Source organism: Castor canadensis, chromosome 7, assembly GCF_047511655.1.
Source record: "Castor canadensis chromosome 7, mCasCan1.hap1v2, whole genome shotgun sequence".
NCBI classification, from domain to species: Eukaryota; Metazoa; Chordata; class Mammalia; order Rodentia; family Castoridae; genus Castor; species Castor canadensis.
The window spans coordinates 40,968,544-40,991,665 of NC_133392.1; the positions used below are offsets into that span (position 1 = coordinate 40,968,544).

Here is a 23,122-nt window from a genome sequence, read left to right on the forward strand (position 1 = left end):
GGACCACCTGGACATTAAATCTTGCTGGAATGTTCCCTCTCATCTCTCTGAGTTTCTCTCATGATGAGAAGAAAAGGAATTAATTACGGAGACATCATTCTTTAAAAAGAACCGGGTAGGTTGGCAGAGTGGCTTGAGTGGTAGAGCACCTTCCTACCAAGGTGAGATCCTGAGTTCAAACCCCTGTGCCACCAAAAAATAAAAAATAAAAAAAAATAAATAAAAAAGAACAAAATAATAAAGATTAATATGCTCTACATACAGGTTTTAAAAAAGCGCCTGTGGCTCAGGCCTGTAATCCTAGCTACTCAGAAGGCAGAGATCAGGAGGATCCCAGTTTAAAGCCAGCCCTGGCAAATACTTGGTGAGACCCTATCTCAAAAAACCCATCTGAAAAAAGATGCTGGTGGGTGGCTCAAGGTGTAGGGCTCTGAGTTCAAACCCAAGCATCGCAAAAAAAAAAATAGTCAAGTGCATAAATCTTTAGCAAGTATGGGCAAAAAGCAAAGGCAAAACTATTCAAAGCAGCAATGAATAAATCTCAAAATTGAGTTTAATTACACAAAAAGAACAAATTAAGATTTATGAAATAGTTGTACTACTTAAAAGAATTTCATTATATATATTTATTAGGTAGAGTGTCATAATTTTCTATAGGCAAGCAATGTTTAAAGATCAATTAAAGGTAGTTAGCATTTCCATTTTAAATATTAAAATTTTTTTTGATTAATAAATGTACATCTTAGGAGGTAGAGTACATTTCAACAAAGGCATACGATGTGTACTGATCGGATCGGGGAAATTAAAATTTATATTTCTTTATCATTAATTTGTTTTAGGTGCCTTTGACGAACCCAAGATCTTGAGCATGCTAAGCACACTCTAGCACTGAACTAAATCCCCCTGCCCCTCCCGCGAGGAGGAATTGTGAGGCCAGCTGTTAAACAATTACCCCAACTCCGGGGCACACACGCACACGCACGCACACAGAGCTCATCAAACAGTAACATGCTAACAGAGGAATCTGAGTTCAGGGAATAAGGGCAATATTTTTCTTTGTTTTCCCAGTTTTTGGTGTATTCCTTTCCAGCTAAGAAACAACAGGAAACTTGAGAAACTTCATCCCTAGGCACAGGCGGGGCCCCGGGGCGGGCGGCGGCGCGCACAGCCGGCTCAGCAGCGGCGGAGGCGGACCAGCGCCCCCTGGTGGACGTCCCTGGCAAAGGTCACCTCCGTCGATCCTGTTAAAGGCAATGACCTTCTCAGCCTCATCCTTCTCGGCGTGCCCCTGCTGACCAGGAAAAGGGTAGGTACAGGCGTCTGTGGACTCATTTCCTAGGGCTTCTGACCTCGCTGCCGGGAAGGAGCACTCGGAGACAGGGACAGAGTCCAGAGTGCGACTGAAGCCGTCAGGCTGCTTCTGACCCTGTTACCCCGCGGTAACAAGTGCAGCTGGAGTGTGGCGGCCTCCGGTGAACACACAGCTGATTCATGGTTGGAACAAATTAGTTTAATTGGTGGCGTTCGTCTCTTTTCGGGATTCCCCAGCACAGACACCCACTGTTCCCTAAAATGACCGGCGTACCCCCCAACCCTCCCCACCATTCACTTCCCGCCTAGGAGGCCTCCAGCTCCGTGGCAAATCCGCGCTCCAGCAGCTGGACTGCGAGAAACAGGGCGCCCGGAGCCGGGTTTGGGGAGACACCCATCCCGCCGTCCACGTGGCTCCCTCGGATGCTGCTCTGGACCTCCAGGGGGTGCCCTTCGCTTCTGCTCTTAGCTCTTCTTCCCCTCAGTCCCACAAGACAGCTTTCTGCAGTTTAACATTTTGCCCCAAATCTCTTCTGAGGCCGGGAGGGGTTTTACCCATTATTCATTGAACACCTGCCGAACTTTCCAGCCCCTAGTCCTTGGCACTGCCCAGGCTTCAGCTGCCAGTGCATTGAAAGGGTCTGCTGCTCTTTTGTCCCTTGTGTGGCTTTTGCTGTACTTTCAGGACCATGTCGCAGGTCCTTATCTCAAAGGCACTCTAGTAGTCAGTCTCTCACTCCCTAAATCTCCTCCCTCGATTAACCAGCCCCCTACAGGAATTGCTGCGCATCCTCGGGGTCTAGGCCTAGTTGTCATTGCCCATTTCTGAGAGCTTATGTACTTGTGTTGTGCTTTTCATAAATTAGTTCTTTTCATCCTCACAACCTAGTTGCTGATACAGGAGGCGAAGGGCTGATGCCCTCCTGCCACACCTTAGGGACACGGCTTATCATGGAACTCTTCCAGGACACCAAGAAGGAGGGGAAGGACCAAAGTCCCCTTGTTACTACAGGTACAGATTTTGGTCATATAATTGCAAGTTTATGATGGGAATAGGAGAAAGAAACGATACTCTTAATGAGTTCTAACATAGAGATTTATTATTATTTTTTACTGAATAACCTGATTTTTAAAATTATTGTTGTACTAGGGTGTGTTGTGACATTTACAAAAGTTCTTACAATATATCATAGTTGAATTTACTCCCTCCAGCATTCTCTTTTATCCCTCCTCCATCATCCCCGCCCCCCTGGAAGATTTATTTTGTAATTCAAGTTTATTATCACTATCTGTGCAAAGTAAATTGTTTTTATTGATAAATTTCAGTAAATTGCAACAAGTCTATGTTGTTTCCTTAACTTTAAAAAGTGAGTTTTTTGTTTTTCAATGAGTTTCAGCAATGACAGGATTTCAATAAATGTGATGGGTTTTATACTCTTAAGTAACCAGTGTTCTCAGCCTGAAGACAAAATCTAAGTCACCAGTAAAGAAACAAATTCCTGTTTCTCTGCCTTCAGTTTCCACCCATAATAGCAGAATCTAGCCCTGCCCTCATCCACCTCCCTCTGCCGAATATGCCTGAAAGGTCCCTGGAGTGCCTTGAGGATCTCTCCTCCAAATTCCATGTGTCATGACAGGGCTCCTGCCTGTGCTCTGTCAAGCCTTGCCTGGGCCACTCTGTTCCCCAGTGAACTGGGATGAAGACTTTAATGTACTTTTGTTTCAATAGCCACTCCTCAAGACTGGCACAAGTGTCTACAGATGGTGAGGGAGAGAAGGCAGATCAAGAGTACAAAATACTCACAAAGCCTCCACTTCATTTTCACTCTGTGCTGTTTTCCTGTATCCTTCCATTCTCTTTTTTCTTACTTTAAATTATTTCCCAAGAGACTCCTCCTCACTCCCCAAAACTGGTTGCCAGAAATACAGTACCCTACACAATGGTATAACCAATAAGATTTAGTCCCTGAATACTCCTTTGGCATAAGTCAGAGGGACTCAGCACAGCTTAAGGTTTTTTGTTTGTTTATTTTTGGTGGTACACAGGATTGAACTCAAGGCCTTGTGCTTGCTAGGCATGCACTCTACACTTAAGCCACATATCCCCAGCTCATAATATAAGTTTTGAAACCAAGAGGCTGCTTCTCTTTTGTAGATGCACACATAGATTATGCACTAATATACTTGTGTATACTCAAATGCCCATGCATGCATATGTATCTACACTGGCTTTCTCCCACTTGAAATATTTTTGCTTCCAGTCCCTCTAGCCTTGAGATCCCACAGCACCCTCTTCAGTTCCAGCCTCCTGAGCTTTCCCAGCAGGAGAAAAGCTTGTTTGTGTGGCATCAAATCAGAGAGGCATCATCACTCCCTTTGGGCTTTGGTTCATGGACACAAACCCTCTGAATGCACCATTCAGAAATTATAAGATCTTTTGGGGGTTGAGACAAGGAGATCCATTGAGAATAGCTAGAGAGAAATAGATAGTTTAAAAGGTTGAAACTATCCTGGGGTGGACCTGGATTCATTGGAAAATCAATGAAGCTGCTTCAAACTGTATGTCAGTCACTCAAACCACTCAACTGATTGAGCACTGCTGTGTTCTCTACACTGTATGGAGTGGAGGAATGTGTAGTAGGTTCCTGTGACCTCTATAATAAATCGTCACAAACTTGGTAACTAAAACAAGAGAAATATGCTCTTTCACAGGACTGGAGACTTATAGTCTAAAATCAAGGTGTTGGCAAAGCCACATTTTCTCCAAAGATTTTAAAGGAGAACTTATTATTTCCTCTTCTAGCTTATGGTGACTTTGATGTTCCTTGGCTTGTGGCTGTATTACTTCAATATAGGTCTCTGTCTTCACATGGCATGTATTTTCCTTTTCTATCACAAGGACATCATCACTGGATTTAGAGCCACCCTAATCCAGGATAATCTCATCTCCAGATCCTTAATTTACTGAAAAATAAAAATAATTACATTGAGAGTGTCAGACATTGTACACATTTTTAGTCTAATTCTCACAACAATGCTGCAAAGTTGATATCAGTCCCACTTTGCAGATGGGAAAATTGATGCACACAAAAGTTGCCATAAATTCTAGAGCTAGAAACAAGCAGAAATAACCATGTGTACAAGGTATACTCCTTGACTATTACATCCGTGTTGCCAACTTCATTCATTTATTCCATTCTATAAATATTTATTGAATGCCTAATGTATGTAGCAATCATTCGAGATTCTGAAGATACAGCCAGGATCAAAGCCAATAACAACCCCACTTGTGGGACAAGGATACAGCTCAGTAATAGTGTTTGCCTTGTGTGCAAAAGGCCTCGGGTTTGATTCCCAACAACACACACACACACACACACACACACACACACACACACACACAAAACCACACACATCCCTGCCTACACGAAGTAGTATTCTAGTGCAAAAAACTGACAGTAAGCAAATAAGTAAAATATATGGTATTTTATATTGTGATATTTGTATGGAAAAATATAAAACAATGTGTATGCCTTGTTTGAATTTTTATTCAAACATATCAACTGTAGAGACATCACTGAAACAATTGGGACATTTGAATATGTTATTATATGATACTGTTACTTTTTTAGATTTGATATTGGTATGGCAGCTGTGTTTCTTAAAAAAACTAAGGTTGAAAAAATATTGATAATTATTGATGTTGGAAGGGTCCAACATCAATAGGGTCTTTATACTACTCTAATTTTGTGTATGTTTGAAATTTTCCTTTATACAAAGTATTTTTTTTCCCTTAAAGAAAGCAATGGATATGGGTGGAAGATAGGATATGCAAAAGGTACTGTGTGACCAAATAGGTGAATCAAGGAAGGCCTCACCAAGAAGGTTGTAAAAGTAGATGGGGGACTATGGGACTGTCTGGGAAAGAATGGACAGAAGTAGGAGCCAGGGCAGAACTGTGAAGAGGGATTTTGGGAAGGAAGGAGTTTATTCCAAATTAATTGGACAAAACTAAAATGAGAGGAAAGTACAATGCAAGCTAGCTTCCCTCAGCTTTATAGATGTTGACAATGTGCCTTGTAGTGTCTTGTGCAGAAGAACATTTCCCTGTAGTATTATAATGCCAATTAAGTCATGGCATTGGGGGTTGGGGTGTGTTTCATTGGTAGATCAATTGCCTAGCATGCATGAGGCCCTGAGTTCAATTTCCACATCTCAAAAAGAAAAAAAGGATGCCATTATTTTGAGACTGATTACTCAAGACTTTATAGAAAAAGGAATTGAATTTAAGAGTAGATGTTAAAAGCCAAAATTTATTGTAGCTTTTCAAACTAGAAACAGACTATTAAAAGATCTATAGGCTTTAATTTCTACTAAGGTAAATATCAGTAGCCATAACCCCACTAACACAAAAAATATCTTTGACATCTTCAATAGTTTTTTTAAGAATAATTTTTTTGTCAACCCTCCTCCCCATAAAAAAAATAATAATAACAATGAGCAAACAAAGAAATCACTGTGAATTTTCCTCCAACCAGGACAGGTCTATTGTTTCTATGACCCAGGCAGATCTATTCTGTAATTCTAAGAATTTATGTAAGTTTCTGGCTAGGCCCAAGTTTTTGTACTTTCAAAAACGTCCTTTCAGGGGACTGGGACTGTGGCTCAAGTGGTAGAGCACCTACCTACCAAGTGTGAGGTTCTGAGTTCAAACCCCAGTACTGCCACACACACCAACAAAGAAATCCTTGGCATATATGTCTATAATGCTTATTATTTTTTTTCTTTACTTTTTAAAAGGTATTTTAAAAATGTTTTCTTGTCATTTTTCCATTTTTTTCTTTTACTTTGCTTTTATCTCTTTTCTTTCTTATCTTCATTTTCCCCCATAACTTTTTTCTTTTTTATTTTTTTTGTACTCTTCTCATTTTTTCTTTTTTATTGTTTTTGCTCTTTTCATTTGGTACAGAGATGAATGGCTTTCTCTAATCTTTTGTGGATGCATTACAAAGTAGTAAGTGTACAAAAATTATCATGCAAGACCAGAGACAATCCTTTGCTTTGTCCTATCACCTTGTTGCTATTTACTTAAATTGTTACCCACATAGATACTTTTACAGAAAAGGAGGCATTATCACATTCTACATTTTTGGCAAAACATCTTATTGGTTCCTATAGGGTAGAAGCAATTTTGGTAGCATGTGAGTAACAGAGAGGGGCCATATGGATTCCCTGAGATTTCAATCATGTAGAAAATGTGTCTCCCTAGCCTTACACATTCTTCACACTCATTAAGAGCATCTTGATTCAACAAGCTGATTGAGTAGTTCATTCTACTTCATTCTATCTCAAAAGTGTTACTATTGAAATCTCATTTATCAATTCATCATTACCACTCTCTTTTGCACATTGGCTGAATCCCTTCACTCAGTCACATATGTAGCCTTGCCAGTTTCATCCCCATCCTCTCTACATTTGGACCCTTCTTTATAGTGTATTTCTACAGGATCTCTTTCCTGGTAGGCAAGCTGTTACTGCCTATCCTATTAAGCATACTTCTGTTTATTGTTCCATGTGTCCTTCCAGCCTTATTACATGTTTTTTAAAGATATGGATGTAATCATCATGGTGGAGTGTGATAGATCAGGCTTTGGATAGAGGGACTTCCTGAGAAATCTGCCTGTATTAGATGGGAAGCCCATAAAATGGAACATAAGCAGATATTTTAAGGTGAGTTAGTCCTGGTAGAATATGACAGAATTGAGAGATGCAGGAAGTTAGTAGAGATTTAGGGCAAATGAGAGGAGAAGTATAACATAAGAAGAAAATACATAGACCAAGTCATGGAGAAAAATACAAGGGGAAAAAAAGCATGAGATTTATGAGACATGAGACAAAGTCAGTCACATACATAACTGGAGACCAAAATGTAGAAGAGATAAGATTAGAGGGAATATTTGAGGAGATAATGAATAATTGTAAAACTGATAAAATGCATCAAATCACTGATTCAAGAAGCTCCATAACCTGTATGCAGGACACACCTAAAGACAATTAGTTATCAGGTTTATCATAGTGTAGTCTCCCTGCCCCGCCCATCTAACACATACTTTGTAAAATCAGTGTTTTCTAATTCTATTATGTCTCTATATAAAGCCTTCTGCCATAAGGACTGGAAGTTACATTTGTTAGCCAGGTTTATCCAGGCTCTTGCCTTTTACTTAATGTCATTTTGAGAAATAATAACTAGTTCATCTGACTTCACTATATATACAGCAAGGACTAGACCAGAATTCTTATTCAAAGCATAAGTATAAAGATCTTATGAAAATCAGCCATTTGGCAAGATATTATTGGTTGTCTACTCTGTATTCTATGGGATGCTGAACTTATATGCCATATTAAGGTACTCAGACATCATCATTTATTTGACTGCTTAATTTCATTTATATTTTGGGAATAATGCTGACAAAGCAGTTGGCCATCTGAGTGGCTGGTCACTTGTTGAACTGGCAAATTTGCATCTCTAAACATTTAAAAAATAACAATGACTTGACTGGTTTACCTAGATCTATGGGCAGCAACCTGTGCAAGTTTTCAGTCTCATAATGTTTGACACTAGCCCTTGCATAAAATAAATGTGCAATAGATATTAATTGATTCAATGAACAATTTTTTTAATGTGAAAGAGAAAAAGTTCAAGTCTTCAGGAACAAAGGCATGCTTTCTGTAGCATTTGATTCATGCAGTAAGGTGACTTATACCCTCTTCAAAAAATATTTTTGTACAAAAGGATGTTTATTTATTCCACATGCTATTAGGACTTCTTTAAACTTTATGCCTCTCAAGTAACTTTTGGTTAATCATAACTTTATATGTTTGTCAATTGCTTTTAGTTGATATGTTTGGCAGAGTAGAAGAGTTCAGTGTCTGCCATGACAAATTGAAAGAATTACAGAGATCAAGTTGTTTTTCACTTATGATAGTTCACTGGGAACATCATAGAGGTAGAGAAGGATAATTAGAAGTAAGTGATGGGAAAGCCAAGGTCAAATTGGCCCTGATACCCATCAGGGTATGTGTGGGAAGTGGATAATGAGAAGCCTATGAAAACTGGACACAAGCACAGCTGTGTCCAGTGTTCTGCAGCTGAGTTTGGCACAGCCCCAGCTGCAGAACAGGAAGAGAATAAGATGCAGAGCAGCTGTTTTTCCTAAGGTGTTTATGTCAAGTAATCTGTAGGCTGAAATTTGGCACAGCCCCAGCCACAGAAGACAGCAAGAAAGTGAGATGCAGCACAGCTGCTTTTCTTAAGTTGCTTAATGCAGGTTTCTCCTGTTACAATGCCAAGCCCCTCCCTGAGAGCCATTGCTCCACCTCCTTGTTTACCACTGGGTATAAAATACTTGCTAAAGGAGGACATGAGGCTTTTGGCTTTTTGGATGTGGGAGGCTTTCAGAAGGGAGAATTGCTGGAGGGAGATTGCTGAAGGGGGAAAATGAATGGCTGAATGAAAAGAAGGGAGGATTGATGAAGGGAAAATAATTGCTGAAGAATTGCTAAAGGGGAATTGCTAGCAAGTCTGAGGGCTGAGATTTTAAGAACACTAAAGAGAACATGGGACAGTGCAAGTCTGATCACTGAGGCTTTAAGAAAGCTAAAGAGAGAACAAGGGACAGTGCAAGTCTGAGGGCAAAAACTTTAAGAGAGATTATGCTGAAGAACAGCTAAGAGAAAGCATGGGACAGAGCGAGTCTAAGGAAAGAGACTTTAAAGAACAGAAGACTTTAAAAGCAAGGTTTTAAGGAAAGACTTTAGAAGGAAGGTTTTAAAGAACTGTAAAGGAGTAAGGTCTTAAAGAATAAAGACAGACAAAAGAAGCAGAGTAAATGAAGAGAATAATAGAGAAAAGAAGCAATGAGGCTGTTGTGTGTGTCCACTTGAGTGCCCAGCACACCTGGCCCCAACTTTCTGTCTGTCTATCCTGTGTCCTTTCTGCATCTCCCGTCACCACCAGTTGGCCCCAGTTAGGCTCAGTAGTAACAAGGGAGTGACAAAAAGCTCACTTCAGATGGCACCCAAACAGGGACCTAACTACAGGGACTTAACCATGGGGGAACTCAAAGCCTGAGACAAGGAGACACTCTGTGGGAAGTGCATGCATAATAGAGAAATGAAAAATAAGCAAGGAACAGAAAAATAAGCCCAGTGAGAGGGAGAGTAAATTGAATACAGTCAGCTGTAAAAACTTGGGAAACTCTCTATATAAGCTTTAAAAAGCTATGTTAAGAATTAGAAGGTAGAAGAAGAATTAGAAGGTAGAAGAATTAATCATTATGTGGTAGAAGAATTAAGAATTATATGGTAGAAGATGAGAAGAATTATAAGGTAGAATTAAACAGTAGAATGTGCTAGAAAAATTATACAGCAGAAATTATAAAGGAGAATATGGTAGAAGAATTATAAGGTAGAATGTGATAGAAGAATTACAGTAGAGGAATTACAGTAGAGCAGTAGAAGAAGAAATGAGGTAGAACAGTAGAATAAAGTAAATAGAAGTAAGAACAAAGATTTTCCTCCTTGGTAGCCAAGCCGGGATGTGGGACTCACCCCTTAAAGCCAGTCATACAGGACTGTGAGAGGCAGTAACAAGATGCTGTGGGTAGTAGAAACCATCAGCCCCATCTTAAAAGTAAAGCTCAGACAGGAGATTCTGATTCAGTGTCAGATGAGGAGGGTCAGGAGGAGACTCAGGCCCATCAAGTACTGGGACCCATGCATGTGGGGTTACCTCCACCGGCCAAGAGATTTCCTGCTCTTGTGAGGAGTCCCCTAAGGCTGCCTTGCAGGCAGCTTGTAGTCAGAGGTTTTGCCTTGTGCTTAAGAGACTGGATCTTAACAACCTTGGCATACAAGAGGTTTCAAAACAACTCCTTGGATTAAAGAATGAGTTTCATTGGGAGCATTTAAAGAAATAAAACAGGGGGAGGTATGTCTATTTTGTATGTAAAGAACATTTCCAGGAAAAAAAGAATGAGGAAACTAATGAATACTTGAAGGAAGCTCTTGCTGCCTCTCCTCCTTCATTGTGGCTCAGCTGTCAACAGCCACATGTTAGCATGCTTTAAAGTGACTTAATTACTGCAAATGTTCTTCCAAGTTCATGGCTTGGTAGTTTATATCGTCCCCTTCCCAAAATACTTTGTCAAATGAGAAAGGATCCCACACCACAGCTCACTGAGGTTTCTGATAAAATGTGGACAAAAGGTTTAGAATTATTTTAATAGATGGTACAAGAACAATATGGGAAATGTGTTTAATATGTGAATATTAAGCTGATGAACCTCTAAATTAGAATCTTATAAAGAATGATTCTTATTTATTTAGGCCTTTTTTTTTCCCCAGCACTGAGGTTTGAATTTAGAGCCTCACACTTGTTAGGCATGCACTCTACCACTTGAGTCACTCTACCAGCGATAAAGAATGATTCTTAAATATTCCTGAGAATATGAGGTGACTCATATTCTCAGGAATATTAAAGAATTCTCAGGAATATTAAAGAATGATTCTTAAATATTCCTGAGAAGAATGAGTCACCTGAGAATCTTGTTAATGTGCAGATTCTGATTCAGTAGATCTGAGGACAGGCCTCAGTTTCTGCATTTCCCACATAATCCTAGGTGATGTCAATATGCTGGTCTTTATAGCAAGGTTGTAAATGTTCGGATAGTGTGATGGCAGTTGAAAAATGGAAATACTAAAAAACAAGCAAACAAAACACAAGGTGCACTTGAAAAAGTTGTGATTCAGAGAGGAAAAAAGATATTGAAACTCCACAACCATTTGGTCATCATGGAGTCATAAAGGAGTCTTGGCTTCTACCTGGGCACATAGAAACCAAGAAAGAGACTCCAATGAGTGCCCAAAGGAAAATGGAGAGGAGGCTAACAGAACTGCCTATTGACTGAGTCTAAGGCTGGCCTCAGATCACTGAGAAAAGCATTATCAGAAGTCCAAACACATTTAACTAGTACCCTATTGCTTGAAAGGTGGTGCATTCTAATTTTTCTTACAGAAAATTTGCCCAGTGGTATGTGTGCTAAATGAGAGAATTTGTAATTTTGCTTGCCCATAGAGAATACTGAGAGTTTAGCATCATTCATGTAACAAACAAACTCCATATTATGTCATCTTTCCTGATCCTGATTTGGATAAGTTAGGATGGGTCATGGGAAGGGAAAGAGACCTGGAAAGAGGGAAAGAACAGATCGCACACCCCTTCCCATGACTGGACTCCATCTCAAGTGGATCTGAGATGGAGAAGGGAAGAAGCTGAATTTAGAAATGAGATTGGCATTGGACTCTACAGGACAAAGGAGCAAACTAAGGGATTATTTAGAATGGGGAGCTCTGAAACAGCACATTGGAGGGCAGTAATGGGAGAGAAGGATGGCTGTTTTCAGATGGGTATATCCCAGTGAGCTCAGCCCATTCAGTGTAAAGTGACATCATATGCACAGGTTAGAAAAAGAAAGACTAAGAATGAACTAGAAAAGATAGAGGGTGGAAGTCAAGGTCAATACTCTGCACTGAGGGGTGGCTGGACTTGAGCTCAGCTAAGAAATTCTGTTACCACTCTGAGAGGTTTACTCTCTCATGTTTTTAGGAGCCAGCTTTCTCTGCTCTGAAAGAAAACTTGAAAAGTGGCAGATTATAATTTTGTGCTCTGTGTGACACATGGAAGGGAGGATTGGATCACACATGGAAGGGAAGCTCTGATCACACATTTGGGAGGATTGGGCTTGGTTCCCAGTTTGGTGCTATTGGGAGGTGATAGACCCTTTAAGAGGTGGTGCCTAGCAGGAGCTTTTAGGTCTTTGGGATGTTCCCTTGAAGGGGACAGTGGGATTCCAGATATGTTCTTTCACTGTGTTTTCACTTCTCTGCCATAAAGTGAGCAGCTTTGCTTCATCACACACTTCTGCCATGATGTACACAGGCCCAAAAGCAATGTGTCCTGCTGACCATGGACTGAAACCTCTGAAACTATAAGCCAAAGTTTATAGTTATGATCTCTTATAGGGTGATCATCTCAGGCATTTGTTAAAGTAACAGAAAACTACCACACCAGCAGATAAATATAAAGATACAGAGAATTTTTTAAAGCTAATACTGCATCTGCTAATTCCATTGATAGTTGCTTCATTCACCACATGCCAAGCTGTGCTTTCTAGAAACATAAATAAGTCTTGCAATACTTGGGAAGACTAAACTTACAAGCATAGTTGTAAGACTGGTCTAAGAGTCTACAACACATTGGAACCTGGATTGATCCTGACTTCCATTATTCCCAGGGCTCCCAGTATAACTGGGGACTTTGTGGGAGAATGTAGGTCTGTGTGCCAATGATCCACTGGGCTCTCCCTGGCCTCAATTTGTTTCCTTTTACTTTTTTCTCTTAAATGTCCCAGGAATTTGGCTCAGTCTTTCTCTTTTCTGGGAGGATTCCTCTTCTGTAATGAAATGAATGCTATGGATAAAAAGTGATTATCAACTCTACTTTGTATGTTTGTTTTAACTATGAATCACTTTGACAATAGGCTGATAGAATACAACAGAAATTAGAGGATTGTAATGTGATTGGGGAAAGAAGGAAGCATAGATAATTTTAAGACCTAACCACAGTTTCATTCAGCTTTAAACTATTGAATATTTGTATAATAGAACAACAGCAAATTCCTTAGTAATAACCAATACTAAAATAAGACAACACAAACAATTCCATGGCAATAAAAACCTAAATTGTCACAGGGGTTTTTGAGGCTATACTTGATGGCACCTTACCTTCCCACATTGGCTCCTGACTATGATTCCACCAACCAAGGGCAGCTGAGGCCTCTGTACTTGCTGGGTCTCTACCTAGATTCTCAACTGTCCGTCCACTGATCTGTATGACTAGCTCTCTCATTTCCTTCAGGACTTCACTCAGTTGCGCCCTTCTCTATGATAAAGCAAAAAATGGCCTGCTGACAGCCAAATTTTTAAGAAGGAATGGGAAATTGAAGCAGAAACTACAGTTTAAACTCTGACTCATGAAGCTGATAAATAGCCAGACCGTGATGTGCATCACAGCTCAAATTCTTTCAACATCAGTTTGCTCAAGCCCATGTCTTTTTTTAATGGCTGTATTGAGATATAACTCATGTACCATAAAATTCACACTTTTCAAGTGCATAGTTCAGTGGGTTCTAGTATATTCACTAAATAGCACTGTACAAGAATCACATTATCTAATTTATTTAATTTCAAAACATTTTCATCACCTCCAAAGGAAACACTGTACCCTTTAATAGTCAATTCCCATTTCTTTCTTATCTCCCATCTGGCATCCACTCATCTACTGTCTGTTTCTCTTCTGGACATTTCATAAAAAATGAAATCATACAATATGTGGTTTTTGTGAATGTTTTCTTACACTTGACACAATATTTTCAGGTTTTGTCTGTTGTAGCATGTGTCAATTAATAGACATTTGGGTTGTTTCCATATTTTGACTACTATAAGCAATGCTACTACAACAATGCAAGTTTTTGTAGGGGCTTTTTTCCATTTCTCTTAGGTGTATAGCTGGGAGTGGAGTTGATGGTTTATAAAGTAACTGTAGCCTTTTGAGGAACTGCCAATTATTTTTAATGCAGCATTTCTTAAAGTGAGATTATTTCATTATAACCAAACAACATTAATAGTGAGTCCTTGCTATTTGTCAGACACCAGTCTCACACTTCACATGGCTATTTATACTGTCTTCTCAAAAATACTATGAAGGAGAAATTACAGCCAGCCCTCCATATACGTGGATTGTACATCTGCAGGTTCAACCTTGAAAACATTTTAAAGTTTCTTCTGCACTGAAGATGAACAGATTTTTTTCCTTGTCATTATTCTCTGAATAATAAATTATAACAGCTATCTATGTAGTCATTCACATTGTATTGCGTATTGATAAGTAATCTAGAGAGGATTCAGAGTATATGGGTGGATGTAGTTAGGTTATACACAATGCTATGTCATTTTATAAAAAGGATTTGGGCTTACATAGACTTTGGAATCTACAGGGCTCCAGGAACAACTGTATTAGTAACAGCCCCAATTCATGGGTGAGAAAATTTAAGAGTAAAAGTGGACTATACTTTGTTTTGAGTCACATGTTAATCAGTGTTCCCCTTTGAGGCAGGATATAAACCCTGCAGTTTAAGCAAAACTAAATGTCTGCAAATGACCTGTATCTGGTATTTTCCTTATATGAAGTATATGTTTCAAAAAGAAACAATATACTAAGAATTGTGACAAATCATAAATTTTAAACATCAAGGTAACTTAGAAATGGACAAAGTTGCTTTATAATAAAAGGGATAAAAAGTTAAAACTTTTCTCAGTGTGCATCCCATAATCAATGGTTGTAAACATCTAGTTGCAAAAATTGGGTTTTGGACAATAAATTACAGCTCAACATAAAGTAACTTTAAATCTCAAAAATACATACAAATAATCAGATGACCTAATTAGTCAAAATAAATCATAAATAGCACACACACAAACTGACAAGTCTAAGAAGCAGGGTACAAAATTTTATATATAAGATATTTTACTACTTTAAACTTAAATAATTATTTGTCAAAATTGGTATAGATATACAACTGTTGGTGATTTTCTTATAGATTTTTGGATTTTTAAATTTGGATTACTTATGTAATGGTATGATTATTACTTATGTACTTATAGAACAGAGATAATAACAAATAACAAATGAGTACTTGCCAGAAATTGTTTAAATTAATTTAGCATTCTTAAGAACTCTTATTAGGTGGGCACTCTTAGACTCTTCACTTTGCATTGAAGATGCTGAGACAAGGGAAGATCAAGAAATAGTGACTATATTGAATGTTGTAAAAGAAGTTGCATGGTGTCCGTTAATTTGCTAATGCATAAGAAATCAGTTTCTGGAGATTTTGATTTTTTTTTTAACTGGTGCTTTGTTTAATAATTTGTATTTGACCAACTTATTTGGTCTGGAATTAATATATCCAAGTGAGATAAAGTTCATGTGAAGTGGAGAAGCAGGTGTTTTGCAAACATATTATTGTTTGAGGTACATCTTAGAAGATGACCAGGTACACCAAGCTGATAGGTTGGGGGTTAGGGGTATGGTATGGACAAATGCATTCCAAGTAGAAGGAGTGATCTCTGGGGATTGAAAACTATTACACCTGGCTAGAGTTTAGGGTCTGAGAGAATGTGTGGCCAGAAATGGGAATGAAGATGTAAGCAAGGAGTACCACAGATGTCCCCCCCAACTTAGGCACCTGTAGAGATAGGCAGATATCCTACTGAAGTGAAGCAAACCTGGGGTGTGGCAGAAAAGAGTGGGAGGGGGTTTGCACTTGTAAGACCACCAGAGCCCTTGTCAAAAGTGGCATCTACTGCTCAGCACATTCTTGTCATGTGTGATGGAGGGCCCAGTGACCCTTTAGATTTTTCAAGAGAAGCTAGAACTATATTTTTTATATGTGTTCTTTTGAGTTTTAACTGGTGGATACTAACTCAGATTTCTAGAACACTCATGGCCTGATATGTTGGCGATGAAACAGATTGGAGGACCTCTAGGTTGTAGACTGTTATTCATATTTTCGTGGGAGGATACTGAAGATTTGGACTTATTCATCAGCTCAGGGCCTGGTCTTTACTAGGTTTCCAAAAAGGTTGCTAATGGGAATCAAAAGTAATTGCATGCTGGGAATTAAGGGGCCCTTATTCAATAATTTCAAGAAATTGTTCTGATGCTGGGATGTGCCCCCTCCAACCACCACCTACTTATTGTGATGGAATTAACTGGAAAGCCCAGAATAGGACAAGGAAACAGTCCTTGAGGTTCTTCTTTCAAAAGTCAAAGCCTGCAGTGTTCTGGTTTCTAGAACTCCATTCATTCTCCCCCTGGCAGCTCCCTCCTCTATCTCCCTAACTTGTTTTACTTGGTTGTTTCAACTGCATGCCAATAAACATTTCATCAGAGTTTACAATGGAAATGAAGAAACCAAAACACTAGTTTAAAATGCCTCCCATTTAGGAGGCAGGGAAGTCACGGGAATTTATTGAACACATAGAGATGTTTTGCCTTGAACCCTCAAGCATTGAAATGTGTTATGGGCAAGGGGCACTGGGAGTTTAGAGTGGAGGAAACACAGCCACAGGCCTGTGGAGATATTTGTGGTGTCCAAGGATGACTTAGCACAACCCAGTGTGGGCTGAGCTTGGCTTTGAACAGCTGTTAGACACCACAGGGAGGATGAAAAAGAGCTACTCAATACAACCTTCTAAGTGCCAGGGAGGGGTAGACTCATGTCAGGTACGAAGCTGGTCCCACGAGGATGTCATACTCTCTTCTCCTCTTAGACCTGTTTCACAACCCGCTCTGGGTGCTGTAGGGCCCCCATCCCTGAGGGTACATCTGTGAAGGTAAGACAACCCAGTTATCCAATTGCTTTGTGGGTACTTTTAAGGGCATGTGGTCTTTGCAATATGAGAGACCATCCAGAAACACACCTTCCCTAGGCACAAGCCTCCAGCCCCAGCCCCAGACTGGCAAGCCTCGTTTCATTACCTGTGAAATGGAAACGTGAAGCTGTTATGGGGGATTGAATGAGACACTCCATGTAAAGAGCTAAGCACAATGTGACATGTAGAAATGTTGCTAAACTGATGCTTTTTTCTCAGGGCTGACTCACTTAAGCTATCATTGGCACTGCTAGGACTGATCACTTCCTCTTGAAATTTTCTTCTTTATTTGGTGCCAAGTGCAACACTCCCAATTCTCCAACTGTTCCCAGCTTTTATATTTGTGGAATCTCTATGTACATCCTTTGTTGTTTAGGCTGACATTATAAAAGATCTCATCTAATCTCATGGTCTTAAATTTTGTCTCTAAACTGATTATGTCCAAATTATATCTCTATCCTGGAACTTTGACTTTGAATACTAGAGTTACATATCCTGATGCCTACTCAACATGTCCATGTGGATGTTTTGCTGCTTTTTGCTTTTTTTTTTTTTTTTGGTCTCAGATCATCCTTTGTCCTTCCTCTGCTCTACTCTGTCTCAGAGAGTGGAGGGGTCTGACCCTTGTAGGCTGCATTTCTTAGGCTCCCAAATCTGCAGTTTCAAGCTGCATTTAACCTACAGGAGGGATTGGTAGAAGACTGGAACACAGAAGGAAAGAAAAGCTTTGATATTTCTAGCTCCCCTCTTTTGGTCTTGGGTAGTTGTCTCGGACAGAGGCTGCAGCTAACCTTTGGTCTCTGATGACACTATCTTCTTGCAATAATGACTCAGTCCTTCCACCTTTGCTTATAATATTTGGAGTTCCTGCCCAAGCCCTGTTAGCTTCCCAGAAATTCCATTGTCTGTGTGACAGTTTCCTCTGCTTGGAATCCCTCCAGTGGTTACTTTTTCCTTACCTGGTGGAGTTCTCTAACAGGTGTCTCAAAATCAATACATTTGGAACACACTCTTGATTTCCCTTTCAGGCTGCTCTTTCTGGCACTGTCTTCATTTCTGTTCATGGTATTTTCATCTTATTAAACACAGTAGTGTCATCCTTGACACCATTTTCCTTCTCATACCTCCAGCCAATCAACCAGCAAATCTTGCTCTCTGGACTTCATGAACATAACTAGAGTCAACTATTTTCCCACACCCCTGCCGCTGTCATGCTTGTCCAAGCCATCATCAGTTCTATCCTGCTGTTCTAGATTTTTCCGTAAGCCAGATTATGTTGCCTTGTGGTGAAAACCCTTCACTAGTTTCTCATTTTGGTCAGAAGAAAAGGAAAAATCTTGACAATTGAGCCTCAAGCCAGCCACCTGCCTCTAGTACTGTTCCCCACTTCCGTGATGCACATTTATCTATGTCTTAGCTGCATTGAGCTCATCGCTCCCGCTAGAACCTGCAGGAAATACTGCAGCCCCATTCCCTTTTCTCTTGATATTACCATCTCAGAATGCTCTTTCCCCGGTATCCAGGAGGCTCTTAATCACTTCCAGTCTGTACTCACATGACCCTTCATAGAGGGTTCTTTTCTGATTACTACCCTGTTTGATTGCTCTTCATAACACTTAACACCACCTTAAACATTATGGAGTTATTTATGCACGGTGTGTCTCTTTCCCATTAGAATGTAAGCAAGAAAACAGGGACTTCGGTAGCTACACTTCCAGTCTTAATAATGTCTGGCACTTAGTAAGTGCTCAATAAAATATTCGTTGAGTGAAATGATTAATAACACCATATGTGCATATTGAATATTGTTATATTCCTCCCCTTTTCACAGATCTTTAATAACAATAAAAACATAAAATGTACAGCAAGATGGCTTTGCATCAGGAACTCTGCCAATCACTTTATAAGAAGCATATAATTTGTTTTTATCATTGGAACCCAAGGCTGCGTGCCAGGTGCAGAGGGTGCAGCCCCGCAGAGACGAGGGGGCGCTGGGGACGCTCATGGCGCATGCTCCTCTGAAAGCCTGCAGCAGGGCCGCTCGGAAGCCGCGGGGCCAGGCCGGGGCGGAGTCGCCGGGGCACTTCCCGGTGGCGGGCTGCTCTGGTTGGCTGCACCAGCACCCATAGCGCTGTGGCAGGTGCCCGCCCTCCCGCCAGGGCCGCCTCGGTCCTCTTCAAATCCGCTCCCCGCACTGTGGAGCCGCGAGTGGTCAGTGCGACGCGGGACAGCTGCGGGGGTGAGTGCGCCCGGGTCGCGGGTGGGAGCTGGTGCTGCGCTCGTGGGTCTCCGCGCCTTGCCTGGGGAAGCCGCGGAGCCTTGGCTGCGGCCAGTGGCTCTTAAGCTTCTCCCAAGCACTCTGCAGCTGGGGCTCTCAGGCGGGGTCCACCCTTCCCTGCGCGCTTTCGGATTTCATGGACATGCGCAGTGTCTGGCCGGTGAAGCTGACCACAGCCCCTGGACTGCGCAGACAGCGGAGTGCCGGGTTCTCACCCAGCCCTCCTCGCTCCCTGGGCTGCTCTTCCGCTAGTTCGTCCTGGCGGCCTTCCCTAGTCTCTTAATTTGTTAGCCAGAGGGCTTCGGTCCTGGAGGTACAAAGTTGAGTCAGACTTAGACTCTGCCCTCCCTCCGCCTGGGGTGAAATGAAGACAGACAGCCGCACTTAATCGGCTTGTTACGAAGTCAGAAGAACTGAGATAAGGTGAATAGCACTCTGAGTCCAGCAGTCCAGTGTAGAGAGAATTTATTTCTCTCATAATCTCCTCTGTGAGAATTGCTTGAAAGTTTGTTGAGAAATTAAGTATTGAGGTGGCAGGCCAGATGAACTGGGTGACATTTCCATTTGAGTAGCTTCAGGTGGCACTTATGGAGCATCCTCTGGCCTGCTGGTCCAGGTTCTGTAGAATAGGCACCGCGTGGAAAGCAGCTGCTGCCGGATGCTTATTCTAAACTGCAGTGATAATGATGAATTTTTCCCTTTTCCATCTTCTTATTCTCAAGTCATAAAGGACTTCGGGGAGATTGAACTTCTGTACAGTTCTTCCCAGCTACCCAAGTGAAAGACACTCCTGTTAGGGATGTAGCTCAGTGGTGGAGCATTTGCCTAATGGTGCAAGGCCCTGGGATGGTTTCCCACCTCCTGAGGGTGAGGCGGGGGAACTTATAATTAAAAAGCAGAAGGCTTGCTTGATCAATGCAGGCTCAAGAATATTCCCTCCTATCTAGAATTTTAGGTTTCACTGTTGCTTGGAACAATAACTTAAGGAGCCATTGCAGCAACAGAAGTGAGTCGATTCAACTTTTGCAGTCTGAGAACCACTTTCTTAAGATGTGGAATACTTGTTTAAGCAAGTCTTTTATTATTTTTTTTAAACAGCAGTATTGAGGAGTTACTGACTCAATAAAAAGATACAGTGTACAAATTTCTAAGCTTTGATGTAAGTATACATCTGTGAAATCATCAGTGCATTCAGTGTTATGAAACTATGCATCATCCCCTGGTAATCTTTCCTTTCCTCATGCCCCTTCTCTCCCCAGGCATTGATTTGCTTTCTGTCAATGTAGATTAGATTGCATTTTCCTAAGTTTTAAATAAATGGGAGCAAAATGATTTTCTCTCTCTTGCTCTCTGTTCTTGTGGGTCTGACTTCTTTGGTGAAGCAAAATTACTTTGAGATTCATCTGTACGTTCATTCCTTTTTATCATCTAATAGTATGTGAATACCATAATATATTTATCCATTTGGAACGGTTTGGGTTTTCCAGCTTTTGGCTGTTATGCACAAAGCTGCTATAAAACATTTATGTGCAAATCTTTGTATGGCCATATGCACATACATCTTTTTAAGTGATTCTATTTATTTTTTAAATGTAGTTAAGCCTGGGCAATAGTCCCAGTATTTCCTCTAACCAACTGTGTGTCCTGAGGGGAGTCACATTACTTTTCCTTTAATGTCCCAAGTCTTGCTGCTGTGTTGTGATTTTGAGCCATTACTGCCAGAAACTAGGATGATCTTTGTTGGTGGTTGGAGAGTCAGGAGAGGGGTTGACTTCTGCTTCCTTATTTCTCTTGCTGGCTCTTTTCTCTTACTTCACTTTTTTTCACTTGAGTGACAACTGTGAGTCTTGACCTATAATTTGAGGCAAGAACAGAAGTTAGTAGATAGTGGGAGGGAAAAGCTAGTATTGGCTAAACATGAAAATGTTTAAATCACCCAAGGAGAGGAAAAGGTGGGAAATTAACAGGTTCTGGAGTTTTTTCCTCTTTCTATCTGTCCTTTTCTAAGTTCTGCCTCCTGTTACTTATTTTTGTAGAAACAATTTAACTTTGTGGTGAGGTGGTAAGTGGGAGTGCTGGGCTCCAAAGGTCACATGTTAACTGGAGTGTCAGGGTGGGAGGTTTCTTAGTAAAGAATTCCTCTTCATTTTCTCTTTTTAGATATGGCTGGAGTAATTTGTCATGCACCTAACTCTGCTTCCCTTAAACTTGCTTCAGAACTTGTAAGAGTATTTATCTGCCAGCACATTTTTGTGCAGTAAAATTTGGAAAGGTAACAATTGACTGTTTTATACAGAATGAAAATGAAGCTGTTGGGGTTGGTGGTCTGTTTGGTCCTTGGGATCCTGCATTTGGTGGGGACCAGAGGGAAAGTGTCAGCTGTGGATCCTGAAGCAAACATGACTGTGGTAAGTTTCTCCAAGTCATGTGCTTTTAAAATGGAACTGTGACAAATGTTGTTTCCTTAAATATAGTTATTTGGGCTATATGAAGCTACAGCTCTAATCTCTTTATAGCTCATTATGTTTTCCTCTATGTTTAAATCTTATTCTGTTTACGCGACTGTTCCCACGAGGTAGAGTGTATGTAACAGACTTCATGTGACTGTTGAAAACTACAAACTTCTTAAGATTAACGGAGACTTTTTTAAATCAGTTTCATTTTTGAGTCTCACAGACTCAATAAAAATGAGTCAAAATTTTGTAAGAGCATTACAACCAACTGTTGGTTGTAGACTACATTTAACACAGCTTGTGACTAAGAATGTCCAGGGGACATATTTCAACACAAAGTGAAGTATTTGAAAAATATATTGGAAGAAATAAGCAAAAATAGGCTCTTGACTAATTAAAACATTTCCAAATTATTATTCTGAAGTAAACAATCAAATCTGGAAGCACTTCATTTAGGTGTAAGATTTTGGAAAAATACAATTATTAAATGAAACAGCAACTTTAAAATAGTAGATGCAGTGACCCAACTGAAGAATTGGGTAGCTGTAGAGACTCAGAAAAATTAGCGACCCAAGGAGGATCTCAAGATTAAGTTTAGGTTTTTGTCCCAAATCTTTTACTTCCTTCTCTTTTAACAAATTCTTTCCCATAAGAATAATAAAATTAAATCCTTTCAAGTATTTATGGTAGAAAGGAAGATAATAAGCACTTATTTACATTAAATCTTCTGGGTAGTTGATTCATCCATATCCCAATAAGCTTCCAAGTAACAGTTGCCCAATGTGGCTTTCCTTATGGAGAAGTGAATTTATTTATAATTCCCTATTTTTTCAGCTTTTCTTCAACTGCATCTTGACATTCTAGTGCAATTTTTGTTTTAGTCCACTGATGAGAATGGATTGATTTTTTTTAAAAGTGCTCTATTTCTTAGGATGGAACCTTTAAAACAAGGACAGTATTAGCTGGCATATTTAGAAAATAAAGAAATGAGTGTATTTGTGCCTGGTAGGCAAGATGAAAAGGAGGCCCAAATGCTGTGGTAAAATTAGACATATTTGTTATAGAAGATGCCAGAGTGATAAAACCAAAGTTTGACTTAACACCTGTGGGTTTGGGAGATTTACTCTGGTGATTGCCTGTTGGTTGCTAGATGAGCAGACTCAAATGTCAATAACAATTGATTTCTTAAATAAATGTCATTATATTCTGTTTTCTTCTTTGCCTGTTCATGTGGGAGAGTGCATCAGATTCTGTCTGTAGAATGTTGTTTCCTGAAATATGGTTACATTTCATATAGTTGTTTTTTCTCTCCTCAGATTGAAATTATCACTCACTGGGGATTCCCTGCTGAGGAACACTTAGTGGAGACAGAAGACGGGTATATTCTGTGCCTTCACCGAATCCCTCATGGGAGGAAGAGCTATTCTGACAAAGGTATGGTGTTTTGTGGGGTGAGACAGAAGAGCTCTGAAGAGTAACTGCATTGCTGGAATTTCAAGTGAATTCACATGTAACTTGAAAACATTGA

At 40.2% G+C, this 23,122-nt stretch overlaps 1 protein-coding gene across 3 annotated transcripts in view; it reads left to right on the forward strand.

Annotated features, from left to right (window-relative positions):
- The first annotated feature begins 1,220 nt into the window (after positions 1–1,220).
- Lipa (lipase A, lysosomal acid type) overlaps positions 1,221–23,122 on the forward strand; it is a 51,306-nt gene continuing 29,404 nt past the window's right edge. For 2 of the 3 annotated variants that reach the window (XM_020176867.2, XM_074078808.1), the window contains exons 1-3: positions 18,946–19,102; positions 21,438–21,549; positions 22,911–23,028. In XM_020176867.2, coding sequence (XP_020032456.1) covers positions 21,439–21,549; positions 22,911–23,028 — 229 coding nt within the window. In that variant the 5' untranslated portion in view covers positions 18,946–19,102; position 21,438. Of the gene's footprint in view, positions 1,307–2,200; positions 2,324–18,945; positions 19,103–21,437; positions 21,550–22,910; positions 23,029–23,122 lie in introns of those variants that run through there. The other variant, XM_074078807.1, reaches the window with a different exon arrangement.